The 12,484-nt window shown below is 36.2% G+C and overlaps 1 protein-coding gene across 3 annotated transcripts in view; it reads left to right on the forward strand.

Moving 5' to 3' along the window:
• LOC131076472 (cycloartenol synthase 2) overlaps positions 1–12,484 on the forward strand; it is a 232,567-nt gene that overhangs the window by 50,669 nt on the left and 169,414 nt on the right. For all 3 annotated transcript variants that reach the window (XM_058013678.2, XM_058013676.2, XM_058013677.2), the window contains exon 8: positions 6,277–6,465. In XM_058013678.2, coding sequence (XP_057869661.2) covers positions 6,277–6,465 — 189 coding nt within the window. The remainder of the gene's footprint in view (positions 1–6,276; positions 6,466–12,484) is intronic.

The raw sequence follows: 12,484 nt of genomic DNA on the forward strand, positions 1-12,484 counted from the left end.
CCTAAACTTGTGATGTATTAAGTCTCTCAAAGTGTGGGGCTAGGGGCTTTAGTGTGTCATTATCCACGAGAGCTATTTTAGATAATTGTGCATCTTGTGAAACATCCAGCTTGTCAACTTTCCCTATCTTGTATCTAATGTCCTTTATCAGTAAAGGCTTGTACACGTTAAGAAATTTCTAGATGCTAGAGCCCTGTGGAATGCTAAGTTGGAATTAAACTTTTTCTTTTTGGTCATTATGTATATATTTGGAATGCAAGACTTTGCTTCATAATCTGCCATTTTCATGATGCCCATGGAAATTTCATGCCTAAAGCCTTATTCATCTATTTACATTCTCTAGAGTCTAAACCCAAGGTCACCTTGCTTCTTTTCCTTGCATACTGACTCCAAATTGACCAAATTGTATTTGCTTTGCTCCCTGGTTCCACACAAACAGAACTTTACCTAAATGTTTGATATTGGCTTTGCCATGAGATTTGAATAATAGACATGACATAGATAGGGATGGCCGAAAGAGAGGATTTAACAAGAAGAATATGCCCTACAAGTAAGAGCCACTTGCCCTTGCATGATGACAATTTATTTTGCATGGAATCTGCTAAGGATTTTCATTTCAAAAAGGTATCTCTCTTATCCATGAGTGACCCCCAAGGCAATAGCTGGGAAATTTACCCAAAGATGCATTGAATGTTTAGGGAATTTTTTATTGTGATCCTTGAGAAAGTAGATTCTAGACTCGACAATAGTAATCTTTTGGCTTGCTGCCTTCTCATAACAATCCAAAATTCTCTTGATAGCCCTTGCTTCACTTGTTGAAACTTCCACAAATCATGTGTCATTAACCTTTGTAGTTCTTTAATGTGCTTGTTAGTTGCTTCAGCTTTTAGTACTCGACCAAGTGCTTCCTCAACAACGAGGAAGAAAAAAAGGGATAGTGGGTCCCCTATTTAAGGCCACTTTCAGCAAGGAATAACTTTGTGGAAATGTCATTTAGAGAAAATGGTTGAGGAGATACAACGAGAAACCCATTTTTGCCAATCTTTGTTGAGGACTTGAAGAAAATTTCAAGACACTCCATATGCCTTTTTCATATTCAGCTTTAGGAGCATTCCATCTTTTTTTTATTCTTTTAATAGAATGAATAATTTTGTAGGCTGTGAGTATTCTATCTAGGATTAGTTTGTCTGCTAGGAAATTGTGTAATGTCCCCTATTAGGAGGCTGTCAATTCCCAAAGGGAAGCATATATTATTACCTAGTATATTACATTAATTCAGAATAGATAATTAAAGTTGTCCAGAATTCATCTTAATATTGTCATTACTCCAGTCCTAATTCCTAATCCCTTCTCATTCTTAATCCCAGAAGAGGGCATTGGCTTGTCTAGGGTGCTATGACACCACCTCCCTAATTCAGCCCAGATGTCAGGAACATCAGTCCTTTCATCCTTGGGGGTATTTCATCTTGGAGTGGATTTACTCTGCCACTGCCTAACAGAACCTGTCTCCCTTGGGTAATAGAATTAGAATTGATTAAGTACTTAGACTGTGAATATATTTGGCTTTCAATTAATATGAATCTATATAAAATTAAGTATGACTGCCATACATATTGCAGTCTATATTAATATTATTAATATTACTACTAAATTCTGCATAAGAATATTATCAGGCTACATATATTAAGCACATCCCCATGCATAGCACCAAGAACAAAGATGTTACTGCCTGCAACTTAATAACAGTTCTGATCTGATCTGATCGATCTTGCTGAGTATTAATATCTCATATATTATCAGTTTCAATTCCTTCGATGCTTTCTGGGAGTGGTCAGTGTATAAATATCCCTCCGTTGGGATGAGAGGTTGTGTCCTTTCATAAAGTCACAGCCTTAAAAAAACGTCCCTTCGTATGTTGACTTTTCATAACCATTGGAACCTTGTGAGGAATGTCACCCCTTCAGGGACTAATAACAACACTTGTCAACATCATTAGTATACACTAAATAATTAATGAGATCGCTTCTATTTATGGTTTGTTCTTTTTCCTTGATCGCAGGGAACTAAGTTAATACTTATATTAATGTTTATGGTTCGCTGTCAGTGCCTTTCCATAATGATCGCTGCACCATAGGGGATGAAGGATCGATCCTTAAGACTGATGTTGTTTAATATCTAGCAATCCTCTGTACAGAAGATAAGTGATTGAGGCATAGTGTTTGATCTTGTGAAGTCTTACTTTGTAAGACAATTTCACACTTAGGTTCATTAATTATTGGATATCAGATCGGGGGCATGACAGTCCGCTCTTCCCAAAATTTCTTGTCCTCAAGCAATGATCGTTCACTAAATTTTTTATTGCAAGGGTTCCTAACTAACCCTAATTGTTTTGTAATCTTAAGACAAGTTTTCTCTCATCAATTGTAATTGTAAGATCTGTGTTTAGTTGCTTCCTTGAGACAAACAAAGGTGAGAAGACACATCTATGACCTTCATATCCCTTTTAGTTCACTCTTGTTATTCTCATATTCTAGATTAACTAAAAATATAGAGCCAAACATGGAGCATATACTTGAAAACATGGAGTATACACATGAATGTATGAAAACATGGAACATACATGAAGCTTACACATGAATGTATGAAAACATGGAACATACATGAAGCATACACATGATTATATACATTATTAAATTCTTTCTTATTGACTAGAATGATTCATTGATTCAACTTTACCCTGCTGGATGGCAGGATCGAAGCTCTGATACCATTTGTAATGTCCCCTATTAGGAGGCTGTCAATTCCCAAAGGGAAACATATATTATTACCTAGTATATTACATAAATTCAGAATAGATAATTAAAGTTGTCCATAATTCATCTTAATATTGTCATTACTCCAGTTCTAATTTCTAATTCTTCTCATTCTTAATCTAGAATAGGGCATTGGCTTGTCTAGGGCGCTATGATGCCACCTCCCTAATTCAGCCCAGACGTCAGGAATATCAGTCTTTTCATCCTTGGGGCTCATTCATCTTGGAGTGGATTTACTCTGGCTCTCCTATCAGCACCCGTCTCCCTTAGGGAATAGAATTAGAATTGATTAAGTACTTATTGTTAGGCACACCATTATACTGAGAGGGGGGGGGGGGTGCGTGAATCAGTATAACTATTTTCAATTAATTTTCAGAAACAATTAGCTTACAATACATGAGAGACTAATTACGTGGAAACCCTTAAAAAGGGAGAAAAACCACAACAACAAATATTGCTTTATTATGATATAGATTATTTACAATAGAGGCACCAACCCCTGGCTCTGTTAGAGGCACCAATCCCTTGCTCTATAAGAGGCACCAACCCCTTGCTCTGTAAAGTTTCCACCTACTTGCAGGATGATGGATGACCCTTCTGGTCTTATCTCTCTTAATAGCTGTATCTCTGATAAGAATCAGTACCAATTACTCCACTGTTAATTCTGTCACAAACTCTGCTCTTAAAACTGATTTCTGGTCTGTTTTAATTCTGCTGGCAGAATTCTTTCTGTATTCTACTATGAAATTAATAACCTTTTTAGAGTTTGTTCTGACTTCCCTTTCAGATTTGCGTTGATTTATATTTCAAATCTTGTCATTGTGCTCTTCGTCATTTACCAGATTTGAGTCTTCTACTATCTTGTTTTAACCCGATATAAATTGGATCAGGAGAGCCTGTTAATATTATAATTTCATACTCCCATATTCTCAAAAAATTTCACCCCCGCATTGTACTCAACTTTTATATTTTATCTATTCGATCAAAGGATATGTCTTTTATAAAAAGATGTAACTTATGGTTTAGTTGTTTTAATGAAATATTTTAAATTTTCAATAAAACGCATCGGGACTTAGGCAAATTTACCAAAATTTGAGCGAAACAAAAGGAAAGCTATCAGGATAAAGTACAAAATCAACTTGAATAACTTCCTAGGAGTGAGAAACAACTCCTAAAGGTCCTAAAACACCTAGGCACTTAAATATCACCGACGAGGATGTTGAAAAACATGTTTACGCTCAAAAGGTCTACACTTGACAAAATTAGGATCATTTAAAATCCCTACTTTTACGCACTTGATCCTATAACTTCAAAACCCTAATGACAATTAGGCACGATCAAAATTCTGAGACTCGGGCACGAGAACTCAAAATTGCCCACTATGCTACCAAAGCCCTAAACTAACCAACGCGGAAAGCAAGAAAGAGGGGGTCTCCGTTTGCAATGGGGCGATGTGTAAAAAGGTCACATCAAGTCCCTACCTGGATGGCTTGTTGAGAGGATGCCAACATTGTTAGAGAAAATCATTGATCATCTTAAATTAGAGCTAAACCACTAGCTGAACCAACTGCGTCAACTGTTGTGCCTGCATTTCTATATTAGATTTAATTGAAGAGACTATTCATGTGATCTTGATTTGTTTTTGTTTCTTGACGTAGTTGAATTTTAGATCCATTTTCTTCCACTAACCACTTAACTAACTGGCTTGTTTTAGGGACATTTAAGTCTTTGACATTCCAACTTAGGAGCTTCATTACCTTTGGCTGAAGGAAGTCTTTCTAATTTGGTAGAATTCATAATAGGTTTTTGAGTTCCTTTTTCTAGATCCTCTTTAGCCACCACCCACACCTTGTTTGCATTTGTCTTCCTACCATTGGGCCTTGCCCCACCAAGATTGATTTTTAGTAAGGAGTTAATGGAAGATGCCTTTGCACAATTCCTTTTTCAATTTTTGCAAATTACACTTGAGTCTTTTGCTCTTGCCTTATCCTCATAGGTGTCTTTGATTACCTCCTCTCTTTCCAAATCATCCATCTACTTTGCATCCTCCTTTAAGTGATAATCTAGGGATGTCCACTCTCTTCATGTTCCATCCCCTTTGGCACCTTTGATCTTTCCCCCCTGCTTGGTTGCCTGAGTACCAATGTCCTTCCTTTGGTTCTCGTGACTGCTAGTATCTTGTGGAGAGTTAACTGACTTTTCTCTCCCTTTGGGCCCTTTCCCTTGATCTAGGTCCTTCACCATCCAAACTTTCTTCTAAGTTTCGGGGAATTGTTCTTTCTTCTAATACAACATTTGGCTAAGTGCCCCACCTGCTCGAATGAAAAGCATCTGATAGGGAGGTATTGAAAATCCAACTCTAGAATTCAAAAGCCGAGGGAGGAGCATAACAGATTGCCTGTTTTATCGGTATGATGAAGTTGACCTTGACAGATATTCTAGCATAGGAAGTCAATTCCTTGGCAGTTGTAGAGCATGAGCTAAAGATATATGACCCCAAAGTATTGCAAATTTCTCTTAATACATTTTTTAACTTGAATTTTTGTGGCAGTTTTAGGATCAAAGCCTAGAGACTACATACAAATATACATACCAGCATTGCCCATGAACTAGAGGCCCACTTTAAATAATCTTACCCCTGTCCTCTGATTGGAATTTAATGCGCAGAAACCCTAGCATAATTAAACTGATGCTTTGCCATGGGTAGTATACACAGTGTTGTCTCATCCAAGCTCTAATACTATCTACTGAAGGTCGGATGCCAATGGATTTGGTAATGGTTGCTGTCTTTTTAAATGCCTAAATTGAGGGATTGGGCCTACTGTCTGGAACCAGGATGTCCAGGATGTGATTATCAATTTTAATATATACATTGAACAGTAAAGGCTCGCGAGTCTTTGCTTCTGTACGGGAAGAGTCCCAATCTTTAAGCATTTCTTGTGCCACTTGATCCAGTATTTTGGTCAATTCCTTACTATCTTTGGGGAGAGAGTCTGTCTTATTTGGAATGTCTTTTGCTAGCATACTCTTGATGCTGTTTAACTCTCCCTTCTTGAAATCCCTGAACTGCGCTGTCTATCTGTGTGTCAAGAGGACAATATTCTAATGCCTATGGTTCTTTTCTTCACCTTACTGCCTTTTATCTTCTTGCTGTATGCCCTTTTCACCGCTGCCCTGCATGTTTTCACTCGGGGCTATTTTTTTCCATATATATATATTTTAAAAGTCAGATTCATTATTTGTTTTCGGGGATGGAGCATAAGTAATGCATTTAATGATCCAATCACATGGCATTAGATATGTGTGGTTGCTTACAATTTTATTATTTCTGATAGTGGCATGGAGTTGGCTATTCAATACTTGTTTTAATGTCACATATGTCTATTTCTTTATCAGTTATAGTGGCTCTCATCAGGGAAACAATACATGCATATGTCTTGACTTATTTGAAATGTACTTACAGGAAGACCTATATTATCCACATCCTTTACTACAAGATGCTTTATGGGCATTTCTTCATAAAGTAGTGGAGCCTTTACTTTTGCAGTGGCCAGGCTCGAAGCTGAGAGAGAGGGCACTCATGACAGTAATGAAGCATGTGCATTATGAGGATGAGAACACTCGTTACATTTGCATTGGTCCTGTTAACAAGGTATGTGAGGATGCTGATCGTCTGTGAATGTCTAATTAGAATGCAATAAAAATTGTAGTCTATAATTGGTAATGTCCATTAGTAAATTTTGGATCAACATTTTCTGTTCTGCAATTGCACTTTGAATAGAACTGCTATAGCTTATTGGTAGAGATTTAAGCTCCATTGGTGGAGTAATAAACAATCTCCAAATTAACATTGATATGCTGATGATTTGAAATTTTGAACCCACCATATAGCAACATGCCTTGTACTGGAGCTCAGTCTTTGCATGCAGCTGCTACAGCTCTGAAATTGTTAATAAATAAAGAAGCAGTTTGTTTAATAATTATAAGCAACAAAGATTCCACAAGAAATGTATATGAAAATATTCCACCATCCAATCTTCTGAAGCAATTTTTGCAATTATAATGTTATCATCTGGAAGGAATCTAGGACACACAAGGAGAAAAAAATAAAAAACAACAATAAAATTTGGATGGAGTTCAACAAGGAGAATTAAAAAAAAGTTCAAATTTGTGATTAAATTTGCCTTATATAAATTTATGATTAAATTTGCCTTATATAAATTTAAGAATATTAAAATATGAATACATTTAAATTTTTTAATTTAAATATAATAAATAAAATATATAAATAATTAATAAACTAAATTAAATATTTAAAATATTAAATTTAAAATTAAAAAATTAAAACTTTTAATCTGTTAAATTTTATGTAACAATAAATAAATAAAAAAAGGAACAAAACATAATAAATTCAATTTATTACCTTGATAACTTTGATCTGGGTATGCTTCGCTTTTCTGTTGAGTGCTGCTCATATTATTTATATCTGCCCTTCTCTATTCTCTGGCCCCCGTTTTGTAGAATATCACTGTAAATTGCATCTCTGTGTGGCCATCTGGTCGAAGAATTAGAGGGCAAAGAGGAAGGGAAAGGTTGTTCTTGCTAGTTCTCACCAAGAATGAATATGCGAGCACTGCCAAGCTTTTCGTGATCAGGCAAGCTGCGAGTAGGGCAAAATTTGGAAAGCCCACAATGAAGCTTGCGACAGGTTTTGTAATCCGAAAAATATATTTGAAACCATTTTAAAGATATATTTTGATAAAAAAACCTCTAACCCATATTTCCCCACGAATTTATAGCAAACTTGAATGCATATTTTGGGGTTTTCAAATATATGTCGGATTTTGAATTTTGTCGATGAAATTTGCCGAGCCCTATGACCAAGTGTGTGTGTGTTTGTATCAATATTTTGTAGGTAAATTGTGGCCTTGGGGGCCACTCCTATAAATCAAATATAAAAGTTATGCATCAGACCCTAAACAAGCGTGCTTTTAAATTTAACAAAATGGTTGATCATCCTATTGTTGGTTAACAGATTTGTCCTTATAAAATAAATGAATTTAATTCTATCTTGCCCAATCAATAAAGATGAATTGTTACCAACAGTTGCGTAAGTTATATGTTAATTAATTTCCCTCTGAATTTTAAAAGGTACAGCTCCCTTATATGATTAAATTTTTGGATTATAAAATAATGAGTGGTATGCTTTTAGCCAAAAAGCAAGAAAGGCAATCAACATTTATCCATAACTATGAAATAAAAGCGGTTAAGAATTTCTTGTACAACAAATGAATATGAATTTTAAAGCAATTCTCTAATACATAGATTGCAAGATCAATGAAAAAATAGGAACTTCAGATGATAAGTTTCACCATTCCAGAGAGTAAATGAATACTTTTTAAACTATTATCACACTCACACAAAAGAATAATAATTGTGAATAAACGGGAGCACACAGACTTTCAATTAATTATAAAACATGAATTTTCAGATTTGTAAGTACACAGACTCACAAATTCCTTCCCCAATCGGCTAAAACTTTTTATTTCTCAATAATAAGCAGTGTCAAGTCTATGAAAGACTTATTTATTGCAATCAGACTTATCCTAAGTCTGAAAACCAGGTTTTCTGAGGACAAATTTTCCAGATTTTGATCAAATCTCTTGTATTTTCCAGAATTTGTGTTACCTAATGTTGAATTTCTGATTTTCATGAGCTTACAGATCTGAAAACTATTTGAAATCAGGACTTTAATTGATTCTGGAAGATTATTTGTGAGGACAAAGTGAGGAACATTGAAGTGTCCTGATGGGGTTCAAAATTCCACTCCAAATGGTGATCAACACAAAATTTTCAAGGACAATGAGTCCCGTTGGGGGTCGCATTTCCACTCGAGGGCAGAATTTCAAAGGAAGGGACAAATCAATTCAAATGAAGATCAATGACAAAGAAGTCCCTATAGGCATCAAATTTCCACCAAGTGAAGGAATGGACAAGGATAATGCAGATGTTTTGGGAATTGATCTGTCCCTACAAGGACCGATTTCCCACCATGGTCGAAACAAGGTTTATCACATAGGTGTTTGATTAGATGTTTGTTTGTTTTGCAGGTCTGCTACAAGGAAGGGATGCAAGATGATCGAGGCTTGATGTAAAAGAGGATTGCCCAGGGCAGGGAGGAGACTTGACAAAGATATATTTCGATGAGGAAGATCAACATTTCAAGGATTGGAAGAGGATTTCAGGACAAGGATTTCAAAAAGGCAAAGATGTGGACTAGATCAAACATGAAGAGGACTTCACCTTGATGGTGAGCAAATGAAGGAAAGCAAGTTCAAGACATATGCACAAAGGATTTCACATCAAGAAATCAAGAACTACATCAGGGAATCTCAAAGTCAAAGAATGTTAAGGATGAAATGCAAAATATCACAAGGAATTCCAACCATCATGAGGAATGTTCAAGGATAAGTTAATCAAATCTACAATGCAAGCTGAGGTGGTATTCCAGTCACCATTCGTTCAATCAAAGGGTACCAAGTCAACGTTCATTCAAGCAGGGAATAAGTGACACGTGACGCTACTTCAAATATTATTTATCTTACCTACCTCATCTCTCATTGGTCAATGTAATGGTGGTTGTAACGGACCCTAATTAGGGTTTCTTTCTTTCAATCTTGGTCATTGATTATGAATCAATCTGAGCCATTCATTGTAATGAGCTATCTATATAAGGCTCAATGCTCTCATTTGTAAAGGTTAATAGAAGAATAGTTAGTAGTAGAAGAGTAGAAGATAGTAGTTAGATCATTAGAAGTTAGAGTAGAGTAGAGTAGAGTAGGAGAAGAATAAATTGTTGCTAAGGCTTGTAAATGAATATACTTTTTTCATAGAAGATATGGTGAGATGTGTTGTTCAACAAGTTGCATGGCTTCCAATTCTCATTTGCTTTCATGTTGATTAGATGAATGAAAGGAATTGTGAATGATTAATGGTGAAATTCGTTTATCCATACCACTAGCTTCGTGCTGATTGTAAGTTCTCCTTGCGTGGTCAACTGGAATTTTATGTGAACTTAACTTCAATTATTGCCCATCCGTTGGTATGTATTGCCTTGATGGTATTGATGTTGATTGTAATAATTTGAACATCATACATTTGCCTTAGAAGATTGCACTAGCTTTGTGGAGTCGTTCAAATGATGTCAAAGCAAAGCCTAGTAGAGTCTCACCAAGTAATCCACTACATCCTACATTCCTAGGATTATATTAGACTCTTTAAACCCTTTCCTTTTGATCTTTCTTTGTTAGATGAGTTAATCCCACGTTCCAACAACGTCCAAGTATTCAAGCATTCATGTACAATGTAAGTCCTCTTGTGATTCCAGCTTTATCACATCAACCATTGAGTTTATCCATGAGTCAAGACCTCACATTTCCTAACCTTGGAGTTGTCTCATTTGATCGTGAAGCATAGCATTTGAGAGACTTTGTTCAAGAGAGGATAAGATACCTTGGTATTTTATTCTCTGTTCATATGTGCATAAAACACACATCAATAGGGCCCACGTTGATTCTGTCTCCTTGCACCTTTCAAGCTGCAATCCTTGCTTTGCAATCTTTGAATGCTTGGGTGATCACTGGCATCTTTGCATGTCGGGGACCGGTGACATTCTTCGTTCTTAATCTCCATAATGTCTTATTTCCCCAGATGTTGTCTGTTGTGACCTTTTCACACATCACCCCATTGCAAATGGGGAGCCCCTCGTTTGCTGTTAGTTTTAGGTCTCAGGCAATCTAGCAGCAGTTAGGTCTCTCTTAGGGATGGAATGAGGTCATTGTAGACCTCAATGCTTATGTGATAGATAAAGGTCAAGGTGGTCACTGGGCGATGTTTCACAGTGCAACCGTAAGGATAGGTCCTAGGCATGAATCTTAGTTAAGCAAGTAGTAGGATTCCCTTAGTTTGGGATGCAGAGATGATGATCAATCCGAGATGAGGCGATTAATCAAGATGGTTCAAGGCCTAAGTGATGATGAAGAGAAAGAAAACACCAAGACAACCTCATGAATAAGTTATCCAACACTTGGTGAAATCAACAAGCAAGGGTGGTTTGGGTGATATATCCTTGACTCACCAAGAATCCACGATCTTGAGGGACTTAGTGAAGATGTTGAATGGAAGCAATAATGAATGAATTTACCCACGTTTGAATCCTTCAAGTTGAAAGCAAAGGCATTGAAATGATCAACTTATTCAAATGAGGAAGAAATCAACTTGGAACCGAAGGTCAATGAGTCTATCCTTGGGTCATGAAAATCCACGACCCACCTAAATGCACGGCATTAGGGTCATGATTGGCAATGGCGAAAGTAAGTGATGCTACGCAAGTGTCTTGATGGGTGATAAAGAGAGTATCTTGGATTTAATTGTTTAAGAAAATCAACAACACATTGAAGGTGGAATGAATGATCAACTAAGTGCTTGAAGGTGGCAAGTTTGAATGAACGATCTTGAGAGAGACTCAAAGGAGGTTGAATGAAGAATCCATGGCATGAAGGTGAAGACAAGGATCAATCCATGACTTTGAGAGTAAAAATCAACCTTGTTTTACCTTGTTTGAATCAATAACATGACAATGAAAGAGACTAATTGATGAAGAGCTTAAGTCCATGAACTTGGAAGGAAACATAAATCCACACTCATGAAGGATCCACGAATTGAGAAAATCCACGACCAAAAGGTGAGCTAGTGATGAAGGAACATGTGTTTGGTGCCCAATGCAAGGATAGGTCGGCCTTTGACATATCCGTTATAATTCAAATTTGAAAAGAAAAACAAATGACAAGTCTGCCCTTGCATTGGAATTCAAAATTGCAAACATTTAAATGAAAGAACATGAAAGAATAGGTTGACTGCATTGGGATATGAAATGTCAAGAGACACACCCTTAAGGAATAGCACCTATATATGATGGTTTGAGCATTTCATTTGCTCAACCATCACAGCAATCTGTTTCCTCCCTCGTGCAGCGGATTTCCTCCGAACAACTACGATTTTGATCTGCATTGAAACAAATTCCAGTAATTTTGTCCTTGGAGCAGCGAAATCCTTCATCCCATCAGCAACAACAAGCCTGAAATAACAAAGGGGCAAGCGAATTCTGTAGCTTTAAGCAGCGGTTTTGCATTAACATCACAAAGATATCCTTTAATGAACTTCTCCAAATCTGTGAATTTTGTGATTGTCACAGCAACTTCTAATCAGCATTGAAGCAAATTTTGCAGCATTGAAGGATAGATTTTGAATATAAGCATTGTTTAAGCATCCATTAGCAGTCATATCGGTCTGATTTTTTTGAAGTATTTTTTTTCGAGAATTAGGTCTGATTTTGTGCTGCTGCAGTCACAGATCAGAATTGCATAAGGGTTTTGAATGCTGAAATTTCTTTCAATATCATCTTTTTTTAAATCTTTAAATGCTAATTTCAGTTCCTAATTGAAATTCATAGCATTTTATAATCATTTTTTTCAAGGTGAATTTGAGTCAAATAGTAGGATTAGGGTTTGAATTGAAGTTAAGGGTATAACAATGCATTAGGTTTTCATTGATTTTCAAGTTTTCTAAGAACTAAATTGCTATCCTCATTAATAAGTTTCAACCCTACATAC

This window comes from Cryptomeria japonica, chromosome 5, assembly GCF_030272615.1.
Source record: "Cryptomeria japonica chromosome 5, Sugi_1.0, whole genome shotgun sequence".
Lineage (NCBI taxonomy): Eukaryota > Viridiplantae > Streptophyta > Pinopsida > Cupressales > Cupressaceae > Cryptomeria > Cryptomeria japonica.